The sequence below is a fragment of the Prionailurus viverrinus genome, chromosome E3, assembly GCF_022837055.1.
Source record: "Prionailurus viverrinus isolate Anna chromosome E3, UM_Priviv_1.0, whole genome shotgun sequence".
NCBI lineage: Eukaryota > Metazoa > Chordata > Mammalia > Carnivora > Felidae > Prionailurus > Prionailurus viverrinus.
In genome coordinates, this window is record NC_062576.1 from 23,694,787 (window position 1) to 23,717,567 (window position 22,781).

The window sequence follows — 22,781 nt, forward strand, 5'->3', positions numbered from 1 at the left end:
TATTTTGAAGGATAAAAGACAAAAAGGTCTTTAAAAATGTATCTTAAAAGTTTGAAATCATGTTCATATGTAGTTTTGCATCTTCTTTTCACTTAATTGTATTACATATTAATTTCTCAATGATTTTAAAACTTTATAAAATTCCACTGTAGAAAAAAATAATTTGTTAGGTAATTTTTTAAGTTTTTTTAATGTTTATTCATTTTTGAGAAACAAAGAGCGTGAGTGGGGGAGGGGCAGAGAGCGAGGGAGACCCAGAATCTGAAGCAGGCTCTGGGCTCTGAGCTGTCAGCACAGAGCCTGATACGGGGCTGGAACCCATGAACCATGAGATCATGACCTGAGCTGAAGTCAGACACTCAACCAACTGAGCCATCCAGGCACTCCTGTAGTTTCTTAGATATTTAGATGAATTTTCTAGTTTTTCTGTTTTGACTTAAAAAAAATTAAGATATAATTAGTTTTATTAAATAATTCATGAATCAAGCAGCATCCCATCTAGCAAGGAGAGGGGGTTCCAGAATATCTGTTTCGACTTTTAACTGTTGAAGATTATTACACTCCCATATGATGATGGCCTTTTGGGTAAATTGGGACTAGATGTATGCTTTTTTTTTTTTTTTTTTTTTTTACTGTATTGTTAGCCAAAATTTCCCCCTTCCTCTAAAAAACAAAAACAAAAAACCCACAAACTTTTTAAAAGGCTTTATTTTATTGTGACTGGCAAGAATCTTAGAAATATGTTGGATAATGACAGACCAAAAAGAAGATACTCCTGAGTTACTTAAATTACTTGATTAGATACATAAACACATTTTGGCAACCTGAGCTGACTTTAACCTTGGAGTTGGCTAGGCTTGGCCACTTGGGGTGTGCTGGAAAGGATGGACTGGATCGGAATTTATCGCCACCAGCAGAACAGCTTGAGCATTTTAAGGTGAAAGCACTCCCCTTTACACTTTTTGATGAGAGACAGATGTAGTTCTCCAGAGCCAGATTGTTGTCTCTCTATTGTTTGCTTTCTCTAGCATCCTGGGACATTCAGGCAGGACATAGTTCTTCACATGCTGCAACTTGATCTTCTGACATAGTCCAAATTCCTCCTTACCCCTCAAATAATAACATTTCAATTAGATAAACTCCATTTTTATTTCTGGGTCATATTTCAGTCATAGGAAAAATGCAAATTACAACAAAACAAACACTGATTAACAAGGATTTATTTAAAAGCAAATAAACTCCCAGAAGCCTCAGGCTTGGTACAGCTGTAGTTCAGTTTCTAACATATGTTTTATGTCTGCATTGAGAAATGACATACCGAATGACCAAGCCCTGTATGATCCTGAGTCATATAAGGAAAAAAATCATTTATTGAAGCATTATGGACAAAAATGCCTTAAGGCTGTTTTAATTAGAGGAGGTTGAAGAACGGTGTAACTTTGGACAAGTTATTTCACTTTTTCTGAGCCCAAGTTTTTTTGTCTATAAATAATGGTAATAATACTTAACAAAATGGGGAATTTTGGGGGATTAATTTTATAAGAAATAACACCTATAAGTAATTAGTCTAACGCCTGATACTTTATAGGCACTCAATTATTAACTGCCATTACTATTACTGTTTGTTTCATGTATTGCATTTGCTAGATATTGGGGAAATAATATTGAATAAGACCTTCTTGATCACTGTCTAGTGGTGGAGGCAGATGGATTATATGTTCTGGTGATACAAATACAGCATAGTGTAATAAGCGATATAATATAGTTATGACAAGAGCCTCCTGTAAATTTTAGTGCCTTTGGAAGTGAAACTTCAAGGCTTTTCCACTGTGACCATGTTCTTTCTGTCTTGGCTTCACATAGAAATAGAATTAAAAAAAAAAAATCACACTTCAAAAAAATTAGCAATGATCAGGTCCCACTGTAGATAATTAAATCAGTGTCTCTGGGCTGCTCCCAGTTCGTTGTTTTGTTGTTGTTTTTTTAATTTCCCTTGATGATTCTAATGTGCAGCCAGGGGTCAAGAGCCAGTGCTTTTCTTTCTCTTTGACATTTTCCAGGCTTCTATAGGATAATTCCTTTCTTTTTTCTTGACTTTTGCAGCTTAAATAATAGAAGCTGTGTAGAGTTTAAGAGTTTATGAAATGCTTTTATAGAGTTTGTAAAATAAATCTCATTAAAGCTTCACAGTAATTCTTTTAGAAAAGTATTCTCACCCCCATTTTACAGAAAAGTTAGCTGAGGCTCAGAGAAACCACACATGAAGTAAAAGGTGGTGGAAAGAGGACTTGAACCCAGGTATTCAGAATCTAGTCTTTCTGTTTCTGTTGCATTTCTAGCAGAAACTTCCAGCCACTGTTTATACACTTGGGGGCCTTCTCTTGCTGCTGTATTTTCTACCTTAGTATAGCGTTAGGATCTGTTGTGACACGTTTGCTCATTGTTCATCTGAATGAACCACTTGGGGTTCCATTTGTTTTTCTCCCTATCATCCCATCTCTAATACTCTTGACCCTACTTCCACCTTACTTGTAATTTTTTGGAATGCAGTAACCATTTCTTAACATTCTTATTATAGCGTTTGTTTTTTTTTTTTTTTAAAGAGAAGATATATACCTTTTTCTAATCTCTATTTCAGCAATGAGTCTCTGCCACCAAGTCTTTATGGTACATGTGAGTCTGTTTAATATCCAAATCTAATCTTTTAACAGTGCAGATATCTCTTGCTGTCCAAATCTGTTTAGTTCCTGAGTCTGAATCATGAGAACTTGTATACAAGGAACAGCTATACTTAAGTCACCCTTGTTAGGCCCTTTTGTCTGGAACGATGAAGGAGCTCTGTACCCGAAATAACTCCCTTTCCCCTGTGGTCAAACATGGACACACAAACAGGCTGCGTGTGGCATTCTCTACTGTTCTCATTGAGTTGTCTTTCCATCTTGGATGGAAGCTCCTTTCCTGTTGTTTCTTTTCTTTTTTGTCTCTGTCCTCTCCCACCCAGCTCCCCGCTCCATCCTACCAAGGAAGGAGAGTAAGGGAATGCATTTGAGGAATGGGAGTGGAGGGCATTCGAGTCATAGGGAAAGTATGTGTGAAAGTCTGGAGGCTTACAGTCTCTTTCAGGGGTCTGTTGTTGCCACGGCTGGCTAATACTGGCTAATACCGAGGGCCTCTCGGCCTAACTTGGTTATGTGAAAAGACTTCCCCACCAGAGGTGAAGATAAGGAGCAAAGAATGGATTCAGGACACAGGAAACTCTGAGCATGGCTGCATTCTGTACCCTGGTATGGAACTCTGTTGTATGGGCACTCTCTATCACTGTTTTTCATGGGTCATGTCTGGTTTTGCAGTATTCATCCATTTGCACCAATTTCATCCCTTATGTTTTGGTTAATTATTCTTCATCAACTTAGTAGTTGTCCATAAAGTCAGATTCAAAAGATGAAACTTTTCTCAAGACAAGTGTTATTCTGTTCTTTCCAGCACAGTCCAGAAACCAAATTTCACTTTTAGATGCCATCTCTGAACTCATCTGTTCACATCTCATCTTTCTCTTAACATGTAAGTACTGTTATCCTCCCAAGTTCTTCTGCTTCTTACCCAGAATCACTGGAAATAAATTCTCCTTTTCTTCTGGCATAGAATCATGGAAGGTGAGTGATAATTTGGTTTGGTGAGTTTTGGCAAGCTACCTTTTCCCCGAAAGGGTAAACCCAGCTCCTGATCAAATCAATACCGCCATGTCCCTTCCCCATGCTTTGTTGTCTTCTTCCTGGGATCAGATAAAGTGTGTCTTGAACCAGTTTCTGTCTTTTCCCTGGAGCCCAGGACTCTGCTGCTTCTGTACTAGGGCTCTACAGAAAGAAAGAAAGAACCTCATGTCTGATTTTACCGTTCCAGGTAGAGAGATTTAATTCTTTTTCTTTCCTGGGCCATGCTTCCAGCTCCTTTTTTTTTTTTTTTTTCTTTGTAAGGGGAAAAAAAGCTCTCTTAAGGTTTTATTAAAACCTTAAGGTTTTATTTGAAGGGTAAAGAGAAATTTTATGAAACTTGAAAGCTCTACAAATTTGTTTAACCTTTATTGTTTAGCAACTGGAAGTTAAGGATCACCCTAACTGAAAGGAAAATTGGAGTGATGGTCAAATTTATTCATAGTAGGATGTATAGGATTTAAACCAATAGGTTAGTTCATGTTTTTCCAAATAAATGCCATACCCCCATTCTATAAAGTAGACATAAATATGCAAGGTTGATTTTAAGAAGGCTCATATTTGGGGCACCTGGCTGACTCAGTCCATGGAGCATGCAACTCTTGATTTCAGGAGGCCCACGTTGGGTGTAGAGATTACTTAAAAATAAAAATTAAAAAAGGCTCATATTTATTTTTCATAGAAGTGACAAATTTAAATTCTCAGATTGTAGCAATGTTCCTATTTATAGATGACCTATTCCAGCGATAATGAACTTTTTTTAAAACTGCAAAAACACAAAAGGATTGATTTTAGGACATAAATAAAAATAAACTAAGGTTTAATTATGCAAAAAATCATAAAAGGCAAACCAAAGCAATGTCAGATGAGACCCAAAGCAAAAATCAAATCGCTTGTTGGGACTCTGGGGGAAGAGCTTAGGTGAAGATTTGGGACACCAGGGGTGTCATCGATGGCCAACTCCGCTGCTTCGCTTTATAAATCAGGAATCAGTGGTTCTGTGACAAGCAGTGGTTTGTGGCGGAGCCAGAAATCCAGCCCAGGTTTCTTGATTCCCACTATTTTTCCTTTTTTTTTTTTTAATTTTTAATGTTTATTTATTTTTGAGAGAGAGACAGAGCACAAGCGGGTGAGGGGCAGAGAGAGAGGGAGACACAGAATCCAAAGCAGGTTCTGGCTCTGATTGTCAGCACAGATCCAGATGCGGGGCTCAAACTCACAAACTTTGAGATTGTGACCTGAGCCAAAGTCGGATGCTTAACCTACGAGTATAGGATTGCCCCCAGGTGCCCCTCCACTATTTTTCCTTCTTGGCTCCCACTTTTTTTTTTTTTTTTTTTTTTTTTTTTCTGTAACACACACTAAAGGATGGTTATTAGATTATTCTGTTTTGTTTTGTCTTGGTAGGAAGTAAAATAAATAGTCCCTTGGGTCTCTGCAGTGGGAATAAGTCACCATTGTGAAGGAGGCAAAGGGGCAGAAAAAGGATCCTTTGGGTTAGTGTGTGTGTTCAGCGAGGTTCCCTGTAAAACAGTCTGTGATGTAGGGATTTAGGGTGAGGTTTTTGCCCTAGTTACAGTGGTTGTGGAAGTCCTGTTGCCTGTGGAGTCGTGCCCAACAAAAATCTTGTTGAGCAGCCTCCATACGGCACCTTATACACCGCGATTGACAGTTAAGCGCCAGATGAGCTGAAGTGATAGCGGCAGGAATCATAAATCAGTCTTAACTGTACATCATCCCCGCTCCGAAATGTGATGGACACTGTGCATGAAGTGTCTGCTGTGACACAAGTGAAGAGCCTGATTTCAGTTCATTTGTTTCTTAGGATCGTGCATATGCTGAGAAATCCCTCACCCCCACTGGAGGTAAATACGGGAGAGGGTTCCCGGGCCAGACATTTGCTATGTTTCAGGCAGTTTGTGTGCCCAGCAACATGCCGTGACATTTGTCATTAACCTTGCCACACCTGAGACTTCCTCTTGGCAGTTGTCCTTTGCTTCTTCCAAAAAGGAACAACACAGAACAAACAGAAACAAAGGTTCCCTGCTTTCCTGTCTATAACTTCTGAATCCGTAACCATCCTTACCTCCTCCCCTTCTGTGTCTCCCACCTCCTGTTAAAGGTGCTTCTCTACTTCTTTTCTGAATCCCACCTTCGCCTCTCACTGGAGAATCCTCTTTCTGCTGTGTCTCCCTTCTGTTAGCTCCTTCTCTCAGTGCGTAAGTCCCTCTGCCCTGTAAGCCCCCCAATGGGCAGAGCATCTTTCCTCTTCCCTTTTATAACCGAGCCTCTTGCATATGAAGGGTGGTCTTCTTGCAGTCATTCAGTTTCCTTACCTTTTCTTCCCTCCCACCCTCTCTGGTCGGTATTCTGCATGACTGAAATTGCAGTCAGCCTCTTAACTTGCCCTTCCCAGGGACCACGTCAGTGCCCTGCTTGGCTTGCCTGCGGTAGTTTACATCACTGCCTCCGTCTCTGGTTCTCCTGGCCACTCTTATCTTCCTTGGCTTCTGTATTGTGACTTGTCCCTTCTGTGCTAGCATTCTTCAAGATCCTAGTTGCCTCCTTTTCTGCTTTTTTTTCCTCCATGTTCATACGGAAGGTGAGTGCCTCTCCGATTTAACTTGGCAGCTCAGTTCTTTTTCCTGAGCACCAGACTTCACCTCACTGGTGATCATTTAGGTACCTCAGATTCACCATATATGAAGCTCTGCTGTCCCCCATCTCTTCCTCTGTTCCTGATCTCATTGTCTACCTAGACTAGAAACTAAAAACCTTGGTGTTGTCCATCACTTCTTCTTTGTATCCCTTAATAATAGTATCACCAGTCACTTGTTTCTCTTCCATCCTGAGTTGGCCACACCATCAACAGTGCTGCTGGTGCTAATGTCTTTTGTTTGTTAGCTTGTTTTTGGCCTGTTTTTCTTTACTGTGAAATCCTCTCTTCTATAGCTCACATTCTCCCACTGTACACACCAGTGGCTCCAGCTTTGGTTCTCCTAAATGAGTGCATAAGGCCACAAGCCAGACTATTTCAAGATGAGGTAAGGTGTCAGGTATAAAATGCTATGGGAAGATTGAGGAAGGTGAAGACCAAGAAAGGAAATACTGAGTTTGACGATTCAGGTGGCATCTGACCATGGGGGAAGTGTTGTAGTATAGTAAAGACTCCCCACACCCATTTCTCCTTTTGTGTACCTTTTTCCGAGATAGCATTCAAGTGGCATCTTTCTAGTCACTGAAACCTTGTTTATTGTCAGGGTTCTTCCTCTCCTTTGCTGCCTTTGGCCAGTTAGTAAATTTTGCCAATTGACACCTCAGTATTCCCTCTCATTCATGTCCCTTTGATTTTTTCCTCCTTTACTTTAAATCTTTGTAAATCATCATTTTGTTACCATTCACATCTAATTGATCATCAGGGTGTGATGGTTCTTCCTCATTATCAAGTTGTAAGTCTGTCCCTTGTTTTCTTTTCTTTTTTAAAATAGTTTATTTTTAAGTAATCTCCACACCCAGTGTGGGACTCAAACCCACAACCCCGAGATCAAGGGTTGCACTCTCCACCAACTGAGCCAACCAGGCACCGCCCCCCACCCCACCCATAATCATCTTAATTGGAAAATGCAGTAGACAGTTTCAGTTCTTTGTCCTACTCTATCACTCTTAACGCTGTTGATCACTCTCTCCTTCATAACCCTTTTCTCTTGACTCTTGTGACTATTCTCCTGATTTTCTTGCCATATCTTTGGTGGCCTTCTCTTGGTCTCCTTTGAGGGCCCCCAAATATAGTGTCCTCTGGATTATTCTGTCTTCTGGCTTGATCTCTCATGACTATGTCTGGGCAGTCTCAGCTGTACTCATGATTTCAACTACCACCCATCTGTTGACTTCCAAATTTTTGTCCTTAGCACACACTCTTCCACCAGGCCCCAGATCTGTAGTTTTCAGTTGTTTACCAGGTACTTCTACTTGGAGGTTCCACAGAACTTTAAATGCAGTCCTCTTCCCCAGACTTCTTTTTCATTTTATCCTGATGAAGGGTACCATCGGTTGCCCATATTCAGAGAAGACACCTTGGTGATATTAATGCCTCCTTTCTCACTCTCCCCATTCATTAGGTCACAAGTCCTATGGAGTCTACTGCCTAAATTCCTAAATCTCTCAAGTCTGCCTTCACATTTCTGTTCTCACTGCCTTAGCTTGGACCCTCATTATTTCTTGCCTCATCAGCTCATTTGTCTTCTAACTGCCCTCCCTTTGTGCGGTTGTGTCCCCTTCTTCCTCCATACTTCCAAATCCCATACTCAGAGCTGAAAGTTGAGTGCTTATTACCTCACACACAAAATATCGTGCATGCATTCTCACTAACCATCACACTAAACCATTATTCTCCCTTTTACTTTGGAAGAGAGTAGATCCAGGCTTCACAAATACAAGTGGTGGGGCAGAAGTTTGAACCCAGGTTCTTTGCTCCAGAGCCATGATCTTAATTAACCAGTTCACCGAGAACCTTTCACCAGCCCCCATGCCCCCACCCCCGCCTCTTTCCATATTCTAGTGGAAGCAAGTCACTACTCAAGGTAGGAGGTTAAGATCCAACTCCTGGAGGGGGAAGTACTGACATTAATTATTTGGAATTCTATAAAGAAGATTTATCTGGTCCCCTTACTTATTTATTCACTCAGTCATTTATATTTTGTAGATGTGTTTATTTTATCCTTTGGTTTATGATTCAATGCTCTGTTACTTATTTAACCTGTTCTTGTTTTTAAATGTTCAAGTTATTATCATTTTTTTGCTATTATAAAGCCTGACGAATAAATATTTTCTTAGAAGTCTTGGCATGCTGTTTTCATGGTTTCCTTTAGATCTATTTCTCAAAGTAGGATTGTTGGGTAGGTGCATTTAAGTTTTCTGTACATGTTTCTGGGGGTGGGGTTTTTACATTAAGCGTCTGTTTTTATATTGCTGTCTTTCTAGGAAGTACTTGTAACACCCTTGAGATCTTGCATCCTTCTTTGGGATTATAAATAGTTCATCTTTAAAGCCATGAATTCACGACTATTCATGCTGATTTATTTACCTGTGTAGAGTATTGTGTCAAAGAACGCACTGCAATATCGGGGAAATTCCCAGCATGATGCCCAGGAGTTTCTGCTGTGGCTTTTGGACCGAGTTCATGAGGACCTCAATCATGCTGTGAAGCAGAGCGGCCAGCCTCCTCTGAAGGTGAGGGTGCGCACCCTGCTGGGGCAGCCAGGGAGCAGTGAGCAGGGTAACCTCCACTGAGGAGTTGTTGCAGTTTGCATTTAGTTAATGTAGTGAAATAGACTAAGCTCCTGGTGAGTATAAAATTCAGGGATACCTAGAGGATTTTCCCCACGTTTATTGCTGTGCTGGCAGCATAAGATACGAGAGATGCCGTCTCTAAGGAACTTAGAGTCTAATGAGAGGGGACATAATTGCATGTATGACTAGCTTTAGACTACAGCCAAGTGATTCCAGTTCACTAAGCTGTTTTTAAAGCAGAAATTTGCTTTCTTTTCCAATGACACACATACCCTTATAGATCACTGAGATGAATACATAGGTGAAAAGGAAATGGATGGATGTCTTTGCTGTTTCGGTTGGGTTTGGGCGTAGAAACTGAACCTCTAGAATAACATTCTTATTAAGACACAGTGATACATTCTCAATTTTTATGATGCAGCCTTAATATGATGGAAAACTGATTTATATACTAGAAATAATTAAGACCAAAGAGTTGCTTTTCTCTTGCCACCTTTAAAGTTTTTGTTAATTCTGCTCTGTGCCTCAAAATTTCAGTCTGTGGTTCTGGTAAGGCATCAAGATATTCTGATTCAGGGTTCTTCTGTGCCTGCACACTCTGTACTAACATATGACCATGTGTTTGTGGCTGGCTCTCCCACCAGATTGAGACATACTCAAGGTCAGGCACTGTGTCTTATTTACCTTTGTGTCCTAATGGCCTTGCAGGGCTCTCTGCACGTGGCAGCAGGTGTTCAGTGACTCTTTGTCAGGTGGATGGACGTGAAAAGGCTAACTAAGTATATGCAGTAGAGGGACTGGGCACCAAAGCGAGTGGTGCGGTCGGCAGGGGCTGTAGCTTGAGGGCACAGTGGTTGGGGTTATTTCCTGCAAGAGGCTGCAGGGAGACCTTGAGAGTTGGAGATTGAAGCACCCTGCAAAAGGACTGCCCAGCTGCTGGGTGGGGCGGGGAGAGACTGGCACAGGCACGGTGTGTGGGAGAGCCCATGGGGAGAGGAGTCCTTGTGACCCCCGTCCTGACAGCTGCGTTCCAGTGCCTTTAGCACATGCTTTTCACTGGCACCTCTGCACAGCTTGTAAAGGAAGTGAAGGCCATTTGTGACTGTTTCAGGTTCACCTTCAATCAAGAGTTGGTACTTCTAATCTGTGAAATTGTACTTTCCCTTTTTTTAGCCACCGTCAGAGACTGATATGATGCCCGAGGGACCATCTTTTCCTGTCTGTAGCACTTTTGTACAAGAACTTTTTCAAGCCCAGTACAGGTATGAGCATATCAAATTGTCTCTTATATGGTCTGCTCAACATAGCTGTAGATGCTCATACTGTGTGTGTCTTTCATTTTTGTTTTTGAAGATCTTCTTTGACATGTCCTCATTGTCAGAAGCAGAGCAACACTTTTGACCCTTTCCTCTGCATTTCTTTGCCAATTCCTCTACCCCACACAAGGTAAGAACAGATTTAATAAAATTAAGACTGTTTATTCCTGTCCAGCTCCTGTTACGTGTTCTTACTTATTTAGAAAAAAAACGGGATTAGTGATAAATTGAATACAGGCATTGTTAAAACCCTACAGAAATTTATAAATCTCTGTCTGAGTTTACAGGGTGAACAGGTACATGGGGCCAACAAGTCGTTTCAGTCCCTGTGGTTGTAGTCTGTTCAGTTGCTCATCCGTTGATAGTGTGGGGGAGGAGGAGAGTTGTTGAGTGCCTTCTAGATTTTCTAGAGACTTTCTATTGCACTTTTAATTAGTTGCTTTATTTGAACAGTTTTTCATAATTTCTGGGAATTATGCTGTTGTGAAGAACATACAAAGCACAGGATCAAGTGTTGATATATTTTGTTCAACTGCCTTTTCCAAAGATGTGTTGATTATTGTTTTCTGGTCCTACTGAAGTCCAAATGAGATTTTTCCCTTTCAGTTCTGTGTTTGTTTCTTCATTTTGCTTCTATATTTAAGTTGAAATAAGTGACTAATAAGAAGATCTGGCTTTGATCTGTACAGGCCTCTCTATGTTACCGTAGTGTATCAGGGGAAGTGTTCTCACTGCATGAGGATTGGCGTTGCCGTGCCTCTGTCTGGGACTGTCGCCAGGCTTCGGGAAGCAGTGTCTATGGAAACAAAGATCCCTACTGATCAGGTAATAAGTGTGCTAAGGCCGATTACACATGAGTCATAAAAGTGTTGCTTTCTGTTCTCCTGGAATTTTTTAACAATCCTCTGCCAAGCATGGTTACATAGAAATGTAAAACCAGTTGTGTGTGTGTGTTGAGGGGAAAAAAAAATTAAGACCCAAAGGAGGAAAATGTACATCAAAACTTTTTGTGCTTCATTTAATCGTACATATATTTTTAGAAGGAAAGTTGTGACCTTACACCAGGACCTTCTTTTAGCTTTGTTTATAAAGTATAATTATACAGTCTCTCTTAAACCATTCTTAGGGAAGCTTATGCAGGCAATAGGAAGAGCATTGCTGTGGTTGTTGAAGGTCAGAGAGGCTTAGAAAACTTGACTGGTGGTTCTTGAAAACCCCTTTCCATTGTGGTGTCAAGAGTGGATATCTTCTTGCTGGTATAGTACATATAGATGTTCAGTATGGTTCACTTTCTGCTTAAAGCTGGGCCAGTGTCTCGTCCTTTGTTTAGATGAGAGAAAGGAACATTGTGCTCCCTCTGCCTTCTTTTTTTGGGTAAATTTTTGATAAGTAGTTATATTTAAATTGACCCCAGATACTTTGGCCTGTTTGTGACTTGACATTTTTGCATATAGTTTTTACTCAATTCACTATTATGACTTTATTTGGAAAAACATTTCCTATTTTAGATTTACTAAGAAAGATGATTCTGTGGTAGAATAACTTCTCCCTAGATACCTTCTGGAAGCTGCTGTGTAATCACTTGATTACTAAAGGTATTTTGTACTTTGGCCTCATGTGGCTTCATTTGGGAAGTTACCACAGTAAAACAAATACAACCAGCAGTGGGGCCCTAATGTAGTAAGTATCTCATATTTTCATAGGCCAAGTACTGGCATGTTGATAAAATGTTCATATTCTTCCTTACTGTGAAGTCCTTGTTGATTCTTTTTTTCCCCTTCAGAATGAGGGGAAAGACACAATGAGGGAGGGAGGCTTAGATGTGTTTCCAGAGTAAATCTGGTTGTATCTGTAAAGCCTCCAGTGGCATCTGGCTCTTTTTGCATGTGGTTTAAATGGGTGATGTAATTACAAGTTTGTTTTTGACCTTAGCTTGCTGGAGAAAGTAAATTATACTTGTATGTTCACCTGCAGAAAAACAATGTGGTCATTAAAATAATTAGAAGAAAAATGTGCCAGGGATATTTTTCTTGGACTGTTTGTAGAATATGCCACCAGCCTGTTTCACCTCACAGACTTGTGGTATGTTTGCATTAGTAGAGGGGATTTTAGGGGTCCGTTTTCCACCCCCTCATTTGAAGGAGGCCCAGAGAAACCATGTGACTTGTTCAAGGTCATAGGGCTGGTTGGTGGCAGGCTGGGACTGGAACCTCTTCAGGCCCCATCCAGTGCTTTTTCGCTAGACGGTGCTACTGAGCATGTAATGAGCATCTAAATGTTTGCATTGTTTTTTTTCCCCCCATCTTTTGCTTTTTTGTTTCATTGTGAAATATTCAACCATTTCAGAAGCGTAACTTAGAAGTACCTTGTCCTAATAAGTACCTTAGAACTAAGACTTACTAACTTTAATACTGTGTTGTATATTCACTCTTATTTTTTTCTATATATATATTACATTTATTATTTTATAAAAATGGAATTGCTTACACACATTACTCTTTATGTTGTTTCTTATTTACTCAGATCATTCTTTGTAATAGCTTTATAATTATAGTAGGACTATAATACATTTAACTAGCTCCTATTGTTGGACATGTGAGTTGATTTCTTTTTTTTTTTCTAATACACAATCCATGGTTATATGGCATTTCTTAACTTGAAATGAAAAAAGTTAACGAGGTAGGAGAAAGTCTCAGAATCAGATGTGGACTCGGTCTTCGCTGCGAGACTTAATGGTTGGGTACTCTGGCAAGTTTCCCACCTGTCTTCAGTGTCTTCCCCTTGTGAAACAGGAGGATTAGTTTTTATAATTTCCTGGGTTTCTTCACGGAAACTTAGAGGAACTCTGGATTCAGTGCCATAGCGTTCTGAAATCAGAGTATATTGTTTGTTACACATTTACAGAAGATACTGTGCTTCTTAGATTTCCTTACTGAAGGCAGATAGTGTGGGCTCTGTGACATGTCTCAGAGCCCTCTCACATCACCACAAATCCTGACAGGCTGCAGAAGTTCATGGTAGAATTGGGAGATCAATTCGTATTGACTTTCCAGTTGTCCAACTGTTTACATTTTTCCCGTTTTTAGATTGTGTTAACGGAAATGTACTATGATGGGTTCCATCGTTCCTTTTGTGACACAGACGACCTGGAAACAGTCCATGAAAGCGACTGCATTTTTGCCTTTGAGACTCCAGAAATATTTAGGCCTGAAGGAATTCTCAGTCAAAGAGGTAAATGAGCATCTGTTTCCACAGGGGTTTGCAGGTTTTACAACTGTATACCCTTTTGAGATGTCTATTATGTGATGGCATAATTGTTTTTAACTGTGGTAAAAATACACATAATGCTTGTTTTTAGGATGGCATAAATTTTATGGTAACATGTTTCTCTGGAAGAAGGCAGTTCTCACTATTTCTTTTCTAACCTTTCCTCTCCACAATTGGAGGCTCAGAACTGACTAAATCCTCCCTGAAGTGATTCTTAAGTATCTTATGACAGCATTTGGGAAGGTGTATTATGCCATAGCTGCCATCTTTTTTTTGTTGTTTTTTTGGCATTTTGTTCCCGGCTCTGATGCTTTCTAAATTCTAACTCTTTGCTGTAAAATGTTTTCTTGATACCTTGCTCTTAAGAAATTTGCATCCATAGGCAGCAAGAGAGTACAGCTTTGACAGTGCCTCCTTTTCCTGTGGTTTCGTCTGTGATTTGGAACTCAGCGTGTCTCTCTATAGTGCTTCCAGGATTTGGGGGCTATTTTGAAAGTTGCTAGGCAACTCGAGCTTTGTTCCTGGTCTTTTTCATGGTTCTGGGGCTTCTGTCCTTTTTCTCGACTCCAGTGGTTATTAAAGCATGAGAGGCACCTGGGAACTGGTGAGAACTATAGATTCCTAGACCCCACCCCGGACCTACTGAATGAGCAGCTCTGGGGGTGGGGCCCAGTAAACTTGTTTTTCACAGGCAATTCTGATGCACACCACGGTTTGAGAACCCGTTGCTCCATCCAGTCTCATCAGTATCTCTTCTACTGCCATGATTTTTAGAACTGAACCCCCCTGCTCGCCCTCTCTTTCCTCTGGTTCCATTCCCTGACTTCTGCCTGTCCACTGGAATCTCTGCTTAGAAGTCCTGTTGGTGTCTTAACACTCAGCATTTCTTAGACCCGATCCTCCTGCGTTTCTTCTGTGGAATCATGGCGCCACCACTTTCACCCAAGGTGGATCCAAGCACTTCTTCAAATTTTGACCTCTCTCTCAAAATTCACATAGAACTAAGTAAACACTATGCAGTTTTCCTCCTCATTCTCTTGCCACTGATACAGCTCAGACCAGTGTCGACCGGGCTTTTTCTAGTAACTTCTCTAGTAATACCTTTATTCCCTAGGCTTTCTTCTGTTCAATTATTTCTCCATGGTGCCACCAAACTGATTCCGACTTACATTTCTGATCATGTTACATGCTTTTTATTGATTTGCTAGGATTTCCCCTTTGTCTAAGATTACATCTGAACACCTTGGAAGGATGCTTGGCCCCTCATGATGAGTCCTTGCCTCTCTTTCCAGCCTCTCTACTATATTCTGTCTCCTTCCCCATGTACCCTACCCAGGTCACTCTCTTTCTCAAACATGCCGTGTACTTTTATACTTTCCCACTGTTTGCTCTGTTGAGAATTCATTTCTCCAGCTCCTTTCTCAGCTCCTATTTTGTCTCCCCTACACACACCTCCCTGCAACCTACCCATCCTACCCAGTCCTGAGTGACCACTATTCTACTCTCTGTCTCTGTAGATTTCTCTAGTCTAGACTTTCATGTGAATAGAATCATAATTTGTGGCCTTTTGTGACTTGTCTCTTTTACTTAGCATGTTTCAAGGTTCATCCGTGTTGTAGCATTTATCGGTCCTTCCGTCCTTTCTATGGCTAAATATTATATGTATATAAAACATTAAAAAAATTTTTAATTCCATTATATGTATGTAGAACATTAAAAAAATTTTTTTTTATGTTTATCTTTGAGTAAGAGAGACAGCATGAGCAGGGGAGGGGCAGAGAGACAGACAGACAGACAGACAGACAGACACAGAATCTGAAGCAGGCTCCAGGCTCTAAGCTGTCAGTACAGAGCCTGATGCGGGGCTCAAACTCACAGACCTGAGCCGAAGTCAGATGCTCAACCAACTGAGCCACCCAGGTACCCACCCACTTTAAAAAAAATTTTTTTTTGTATATAGAATATTTTGTTTTCCATCTGTTGATGGACATTTGGGTTGTTTCCACATTATGAAATAGTGCTGCTGTGACTGTTCACATACAAGTATTTGTTTGAATACCTGGTTATAGTTCTTTTGGGGGACGCACACACATACATCCCCCTAAGAGTGGAAACACTGGGTCGTGGTAATTCTATGCTTAACTTTCCGGGGAATTGTTGGACTGTTTTCTGCAACAGCTGAACCAATATATGAGGGTTACAATTTCTCCACATTCTTGGCAACATTTATTATTTTCCATCTTTTTGATTATAGCCATCCTAGTGGGTGTGAAGTGGTGTGTCGTGATACATGAAGTCGATCATCTTTTCATGTGCTTGTTGGCCATTTGTTTATCATCTTTAGAGAAATGTCTATTCAAGTTCTTGCCCCATTTTTAAATTGTGCTGTTGTTGGTGTTGTTGTTGTATTGTAAGAGATACATGCTAGATTCTAGACCCTTGTCGGATATGTGACTTGCAAATATTTTCTCCCATTCTATAAATTGTCTTTTCACTCTCTTGATAGTGTCTTTTGATGAACAGAAGTTCTTAGTTTTGATGAGATCTAATTTTTTTCTTCTTTTATTGCTTATGCTTTGGGTGTCATCTCTAAGATTTCATCCTTGGGGTGCCTGGGTGGCGCAGTCGGTTGAGCGTCCGACTTCAGCCAGGTCACGATCTCGCGGTCCGTGAGTTCGAGCCCCGCGTCGGGCTCTGGGTTGATGGCCTGGAGCCTGTTTCCGATTCTGTGTCTCCCTCTCTCTCTGCTCCTCCCCCGTTCATGCTCTGTCTCTCTCTGTCCCAAAAAAAATAAATAAAACGTTGAAAAAAAAAATAATTTAAGATTTCATCCTTAAATCCAGGACCATGAAGTTTACTCCTGTGTTTACTTCTAGGAGTTTTTATAGTTTTAGCTTTTACATTTAGGTCTTTGCTCCGTTTGAATTAATTTTGTGTATGGTTTGTGGTGGGAGTCCAGGTGCAATCTTTTGTAGGTAAACAGCACCAACATTTGTTGGAGAGACTATTCTTTTTTTCTTTTTTTAAGTAGGCTCCATGCCCCACGTGGAGCCAAATGTGGGGCTTGAATTCATGTGACCCTGAGATCAAGACCTGAGTTGAGATCAAGTCTCAACTTGATCTCAAGTTGAGATCAAGCTTTGTTCCAGTCAAAGCTTGTGCTAATCTCTGACACCAGCTTAACGGGCTGAGCCGCCAGGTGCCTCAAGAGACCATTCTTTCCGCTTTGAATGATCTTGGTGCCGTTCTTGAAAGTCCTTATTTTAGTTCTTTTCCTTCACACCTACTTCCATGGGTGCCTCTAGTTTCTGAACCTTTTGGTAATTCTGTATGTTGGGTTGATCAGCTTTCTTCACTGCCAGTTAGGATTCAGTTTTCTCTGGTATACCCACCCATATTTACATTGTTAGTTTCTAGGTAGTCTGTTATTCAAGTTTTAATTTTTTTGACCTAGGAGCTTTATTTTCCAGGTGCTTTTTCATGTGTGTGCTTTTGTTTGTTCAATTTGTTTTCTACTTTTAATTGCATTACAGTAAAAAAATACTCAGTCATCACCTTTTCCTGAAACTCTTTCCTTACCTCCTCCACATCAGGCTGCTGACTTACTCCTCTTCCTTGTTCCAGTCAAAGCTTCTGCTAATCTCTGACACCAGCATGTTGCATGGAAATGATCTTTTTTCCTCCTCTGCCTGCACCATGCTGTGAAATTCTCTGCACTTGGGGCTATGCTTTGTTTTATCTTTCTGTACCCAGCAGTTTAGTATAGTTCCTAATGCAGAGCAAGAGCCCAGTTAATGTTCAACTGAAAATTTCTTCAAATCCCCTTTCACACCCCAGTTGTTAATGGTTAATACTAAATTTTGTTTTTAAGTGAATTTGATGAGGTCCGAGGTGATTGTGTTCTAACCAGAGAGTGGCTCTGTTGGAACACTGTACTTTACTAAGTATGTGTTAGCCTTTGCTCTAATCTTTATAAATAAGTTATTTGAGGCCTATGAGGCTACTTGCTGCCTTCCCCGTTTTACAAATGAGGGAAGACTTGGGGAGTTGAATAACTGCCCCAGTCATGCAGCTGGTAGTAACTGGGCCTGCTCTTTGAACACAGAGCTTGATTTCTGTGCAGTTGAGTGGTACCCCCTCATCTCATTAGGGACCCTTATCACTTGAGAACAGGTCTCCCCAGCCTTCTTTCTGCCAAGGAGCTGGGCAGTGAGGCCATTTATTGTCTCAAATTCAGACTTCTCTTATTTTTATTTTGTCATACCAAAGTTTGAAATGGCTATGGAGTGAAACCTGTTTTTCCTCTTGTGATTTCTTTTTGGTATTTAAGGTTAAAAGGTTTTCTTCCCTTTAATAGCTTAATGAAGATTCCATTTTTCCTTATTTCTAGCTTCTGTATACTTTTTTTTTTTAACTCTAATTCATCTGGAATTTATTTTGGTATTAACCATATACTTGTTATTTTAAATTGCTGTAATGCTGATGTCCCTTAATAGGTTTGGCAAGTCTTGTATTGCTGGATGTTTAGGTTATTGCCAGAATTCTGCTATGAATTCTTTTTTATAAGCCACTTTTTATTTTCCTTTTGCTGTTGTTCTCATTTATGCGTGTGGTGGTGGTGGTGAAGGACTTTCTTCTATTTGCAAGTTGGGGTATAATTTCCTTAGGCTATACTTCCAAAAGATTAAAGAAGTGAACAATTATTTTAATTTAATTTTATTATTATTTTTGTTTAGGTGTAATTGACATATAACATGTTAGTTTCAGGGGTACAGCATAATGATTCGGTGTTTGTATATACTGCAAAATAATCATCACAGAAAATCTAGTTAACATCCATCACCATAGAGTTACAAAATTTTTTTTATTATGATGAGGGCTTTTAAGGTCTACTCTCAGCAACTTTGAAATATACAATACAGTATTATTAACTATACTCACCATAATGTACATTACATCCCATTACTTATTTATTTTATAACTTGAGGTTTGTACCTTTTGACCCTTTTCACCAATTTTGCCTGACCACTCCCGCTCTCCTCTACGACCACCAGTCTCTTCTGTGTATCTCTGCCTTCGTTTTGTTGTTGTTGTCTTAAATTCCACATATAAGTGAGATCATGCAGTATTTGTCTTTCTCTGACTTCTTTCACTTAGCATAATGCCTTCAAGGTCCATCCATGTTGCTGCAAATGGCAAGATGTCCTTTTTTTTTTTTTTCTTGTTTATTTATTTTGAGAGAGAGTGTACGTGCACGAGTTGGGGAAGGGGGCAGAGAGAGAGGGACAGAGAATCCCAAGCAGGCTCTGTGCTATCAGTACAGAGCCCAACATGGGGCTTGATGCCACAAACTGTGAGATCATGACCTGAACTAAAAAGAGTTGGAACCTTGACTGACTGAGCTACCCCAAGGTTTTATTCTTTTTAATGGTTGAGTAGTATTCCATTGAAATGAACGGTTGTTTGATCAAGCACTTTTGAATTTCTACTAAGTGCAGGGCGTTGTACTAGGTACTAAATTGCTGAGTAGCTAAGATTGACAGACAGCTCTGCTTTCAGGCATTTCTAAAGACCTGATTCTTACCAACCTGTATTCCTATCGATCATATATTTTTGTTCACTTAAATGTAGGTCCATCCAGGGTGGTTGATTGCATTAAAGTTGACATGTCCTATAATGGCTGTGAGTCTAGTTAAGTGCGGTTTATACTTTGTTTTTTATAAGTCTGTCTTGTTAATCAGGGAGAAGAAACTGCTATTAAAATATTGAAGATCATTCCACGTTTACTAGTCTTAATTTTTTATTTTTTAAAAATTTATTTGGTTCCTGGTTGCATGGTCTCCCCTTAAATTTGCCTTGGTGGATCATCTCTGCAAACTTGCTCTCAAAATCTCATGATTGTGAGATTGAGCCCCGCCCATATCAGGCTCTATGATGACAGTGCGGAGCCTGCTTGGGATTCTGTCTCTGCCTGTTTCCTGTGCTTGTGCCCATGCATGCACGCTCTCCCTCAAAATAAATAAATAATAAAAAATACAACTGTATCCAGTATTCACTGAAGTGAAGAATTTTAAATTTCACTTTTTAAGATATATAAAGCTAGTTTAAAGGAAATGATAGATGCTTAAGAAATTATTTTAATGGCTGGTTATCTCATAATCATTTGTTCTTTTTTCGTTTGTAGTTTAAATTACATAATGACAGCTTCTTAATTTCTCTGCTGGGTAAATTTCTTTGTAATGAATGAAAGAATTTTGAAAAGATAGAATAAGTTGTTTTTAATTTTTTTTTCCAGGAATCCACTTAAACAACAATCTAAACCACTTGAAATTTGGCTTGGATCATCATCGACTGTCTTCTTGTACACAGGCAGCAGCAAAGCAAGGGAAAACAGACTTGCCCCTGACAAGACCAGGAGGCGACAAGATTGTTCTTTTAGTGTGTAACCGAGCTTGCACTGGGCAGCAAGGGAAAAGGTAAAAACTGACTTACCAGTAAGTGCTGAAACTTTAAAAGTCTAATGTTTTCAAACAATTTAAAATGCTTTAAAAAGTAGGGATGAGGGGCGCCTGGGTGGCGCAGTTGGTTAAGCGTCCGACTTCAGCCAGGTCACGATCTCGCGGTCCGTGAGTTCGAGCCCCGCGTCGGGCTCTGGGCTGATGGCTCAGAGCCTGGAGCCTGTTTCCGATTCTGTGTCTCCCTCTCTCTCTGCCCCTCCCCTGTTCATGCTCTGTCTCTCTCTCTGTCCCAAAAATAAATAAACGTTGAAAAAAAAAAAAGTAGGGATGACAGGCACCAAGGTAGCTCAGTTGGTCAAGCATCCCAGTCTTGATTTCAGCTCAGGTCATGATCTCACGGTTCCTGGGTTTGAGCCCCACATCGAACCCTGCACTGATAGCACAGAGCCTACTTGGGATTCTCTTCCTCCGTCCCTCTCTCTGCCCCTCCCCCACTCACACTTGCTCTCTCTCACAATAAACAATTTAAAAAAAAACAAACAAAATAAAACTATGAGGGGCACCTGGGTGGCTCAGTTGGTTAAGCATACAACTTTGGCTCAGGTCATGATCTCACAGTTTGTGAGCCCTGCATCAGGCTCTGCACGACAGCATGAAGCTTACTTGGGATTCCCGTCCCTCTCCTGCTTGCACATGCTCGCTCTCTCTCTCTCTCTCGCTCTCTCTCTCTCTCTCTCTCTCTCTGTGTCTCTCAAAAATAAACATTTAAAAAATTTTAAAAAATAAAAAATCTTTAATTTTTGAATCTGATATTTATAAAGAATGTAAGTTGACCTGATTTGAGGGTTTGGGGAGGGGGGGAGAATCTAAAATAAGGATGGTAGAGTCTGAATTAGAAAGGCTCTTCGAGCTCATCTAATTGTCAATGTCTCATTTCATGTGTTTATTTTTGGCTCAGGCGCCTCGTGGATCCTTCTTAACAGCTTTTTTTTTTTAAATTCTGTAATTCTTAGCATATCAACTTGGACGGTACATGTACCTCAGTGTTAGGTTCCAAACTGTACGGATTCTCTTACCCTGTAAATCTGGTCCTCCAGCATTTCCTGCCTCAGCGAATGGCACCACTATTCATTCAGCTGCTTAAGTCAGAAATTTGGGAGTCACAAATCTCTCTCAAATCTGTTCCTGCTAAGAATTTATGGGAGGTTTAGACTATCTTTTTTTTTTTACTTTATTTTTTATTTTTTAAAATTTACATCCAAATTAGTATATAGTGAAGCATTGATTTCAGTAGATTCCTTAATGCCCCTTACCCATTTAGCCTATCCCCCCTCCCACAACCCCTCCAGCAACCCTCAGTTGGTTCTCCATATTTATGAGTCTCTTTTGTCCCCCTCCCTATTTTTATATTATTTTTGTTTCCCTTCCCTTATGTTTATCTGTTTTGTCTCTTAAAGTCCTTATATGACTATCTTTCAAAGCAGCTTTGTCACAGTAGTAATGTAACCTGAGTAACAACAAGATATGGATAAGTTTCAGGGACAAAGGACTTTGTTTCTGCTGTTTGTCAGGGTAGCATTACATTAGCCTTTTAAAATGTTGCTTTGCAGTAATTTCCTTATTTAATGATGGTTCAATAACATAAGTGTGAAATATGTTGATTTGTATATATATGATATTGGTTGACAAATGCTGTGGTGTTTACAGTGTGTCGGGCACTGTTCCAACCCTGGGGGTAGAGCAGTGAACGAGATAGACTGTGTTTTTGTGGAGCTTCTGTCCCAGTGAGGACAGACCGACTGCGAACAAGTAAACACACTTAACTTCAGACAGTCATCAGCACCTTGAAGATATGAAAGCAGGCTGGAGTGAGAGAGTGGCAAGACTCTCTGGAGAGGGGGACAGGGAGGTCCACCCCGGGATGCAGCACGGAGCGGAGTCCTCCGAGTGAGGAGACAGTGTGAGCCTCCGGGGAGAAGGATCCGTGATGAGGGAACATGAGTACAAAGACCCTGAGACCGAGAGGAGCGTGGCATGTTTACGGGGCAGAAAGAAAGGCAGCTCAGCCCGTTGGTATAAAATAAAGAACTTGTGGAGTCCCTTTCGTAATACTATCCCCTTACAAGTGAGGACATGATCATGTGAAAACCAGGAGTGGCTGATTTACATGTGCTTGTAATTTATCTCCCATCATGGTGCTGGTTGTGGAGTACTGCTGTGCATAGGCTGAGGTCATAGGAACAGCTTTCCTTTTTTGTTTGTTTATTTATTTTGAGAGAGACAGGGGAGGGGAGAAGAGAGAGAAGGGGAGAGAGAGAGAATTCCAAGCAGGCTCTGCACAGTGAGCCCTGAGTCTGGTGTGAGGCTCAAACCCACGAACAGTGAGATCATGACCTGAGCTGAAATCAAGAGACACTCAACCGGCTGAGCCATCCAGGTGCTCCAGGAGCAGCTTTCTTGATGTGAGTGCCTCTGCTTCACCCTGAGTCAAGGTTTATCTCTTTGTTCATTTGTTCATTAAACACTTATGGATTCTTAGGGGTTGGCTGTTTGGGTGACTATGATAAATAAATCACAGTTCCTGCCTTGGTTTACTGGTGGGAGTTAGGGAGATAGACCTTATCTTTCCCATGGTGTAGTGAGTGCAGTGGCCCAGATAGCACAGGGAGCCGATCAACAGGGTGCTTCCTGGGGAAGAATCCCTCCCCTGGGTCTTGATGTGGGGGACTAGGGAGTGGCTT

The 22,781-nt window shown here is 40.6% G+C and overlaps 1 protein-coding gene across 2 annotated transcripts in view; it reads left to right on the forward strand.

The window, feature by feature from the left end:
* The window catches only part of USP31 (ubiquitin specific peptidase 31), a 101,645-nt gene that overhangs the window by 17,575 nt on the left and 61,289 nt on the right, over positions 1-22,781 (forward strand). For both annotated transcript variants that reach the window (XM_047839523.1, XM_047839522.1), the window contains exons 2-7: positions 8,802-8,939; positions 10,173-10,261; positions 10,353-10,445; positions 11,005-11,140; positions 13,402-13,546; positions 19,878-20,058. In XM_047839523.1, coding sequence (XP_047695479.1) covers positions 8,802-8,939; positions 10,173-10,261; positions 10,353-10,445; positions 11,005-11,140; positions 13,402-13,546; positions 19,878-20,058 — 782 coding nt within the window. The remainder of the gene's footprint in view (positions 1-8,801; positions 8,940-10,172; positions 10,262-10,352; positions 10,446-11,004; positions 11,141-13,401; positions 13,547-19,877; positions 20,059-22,781) is intronic.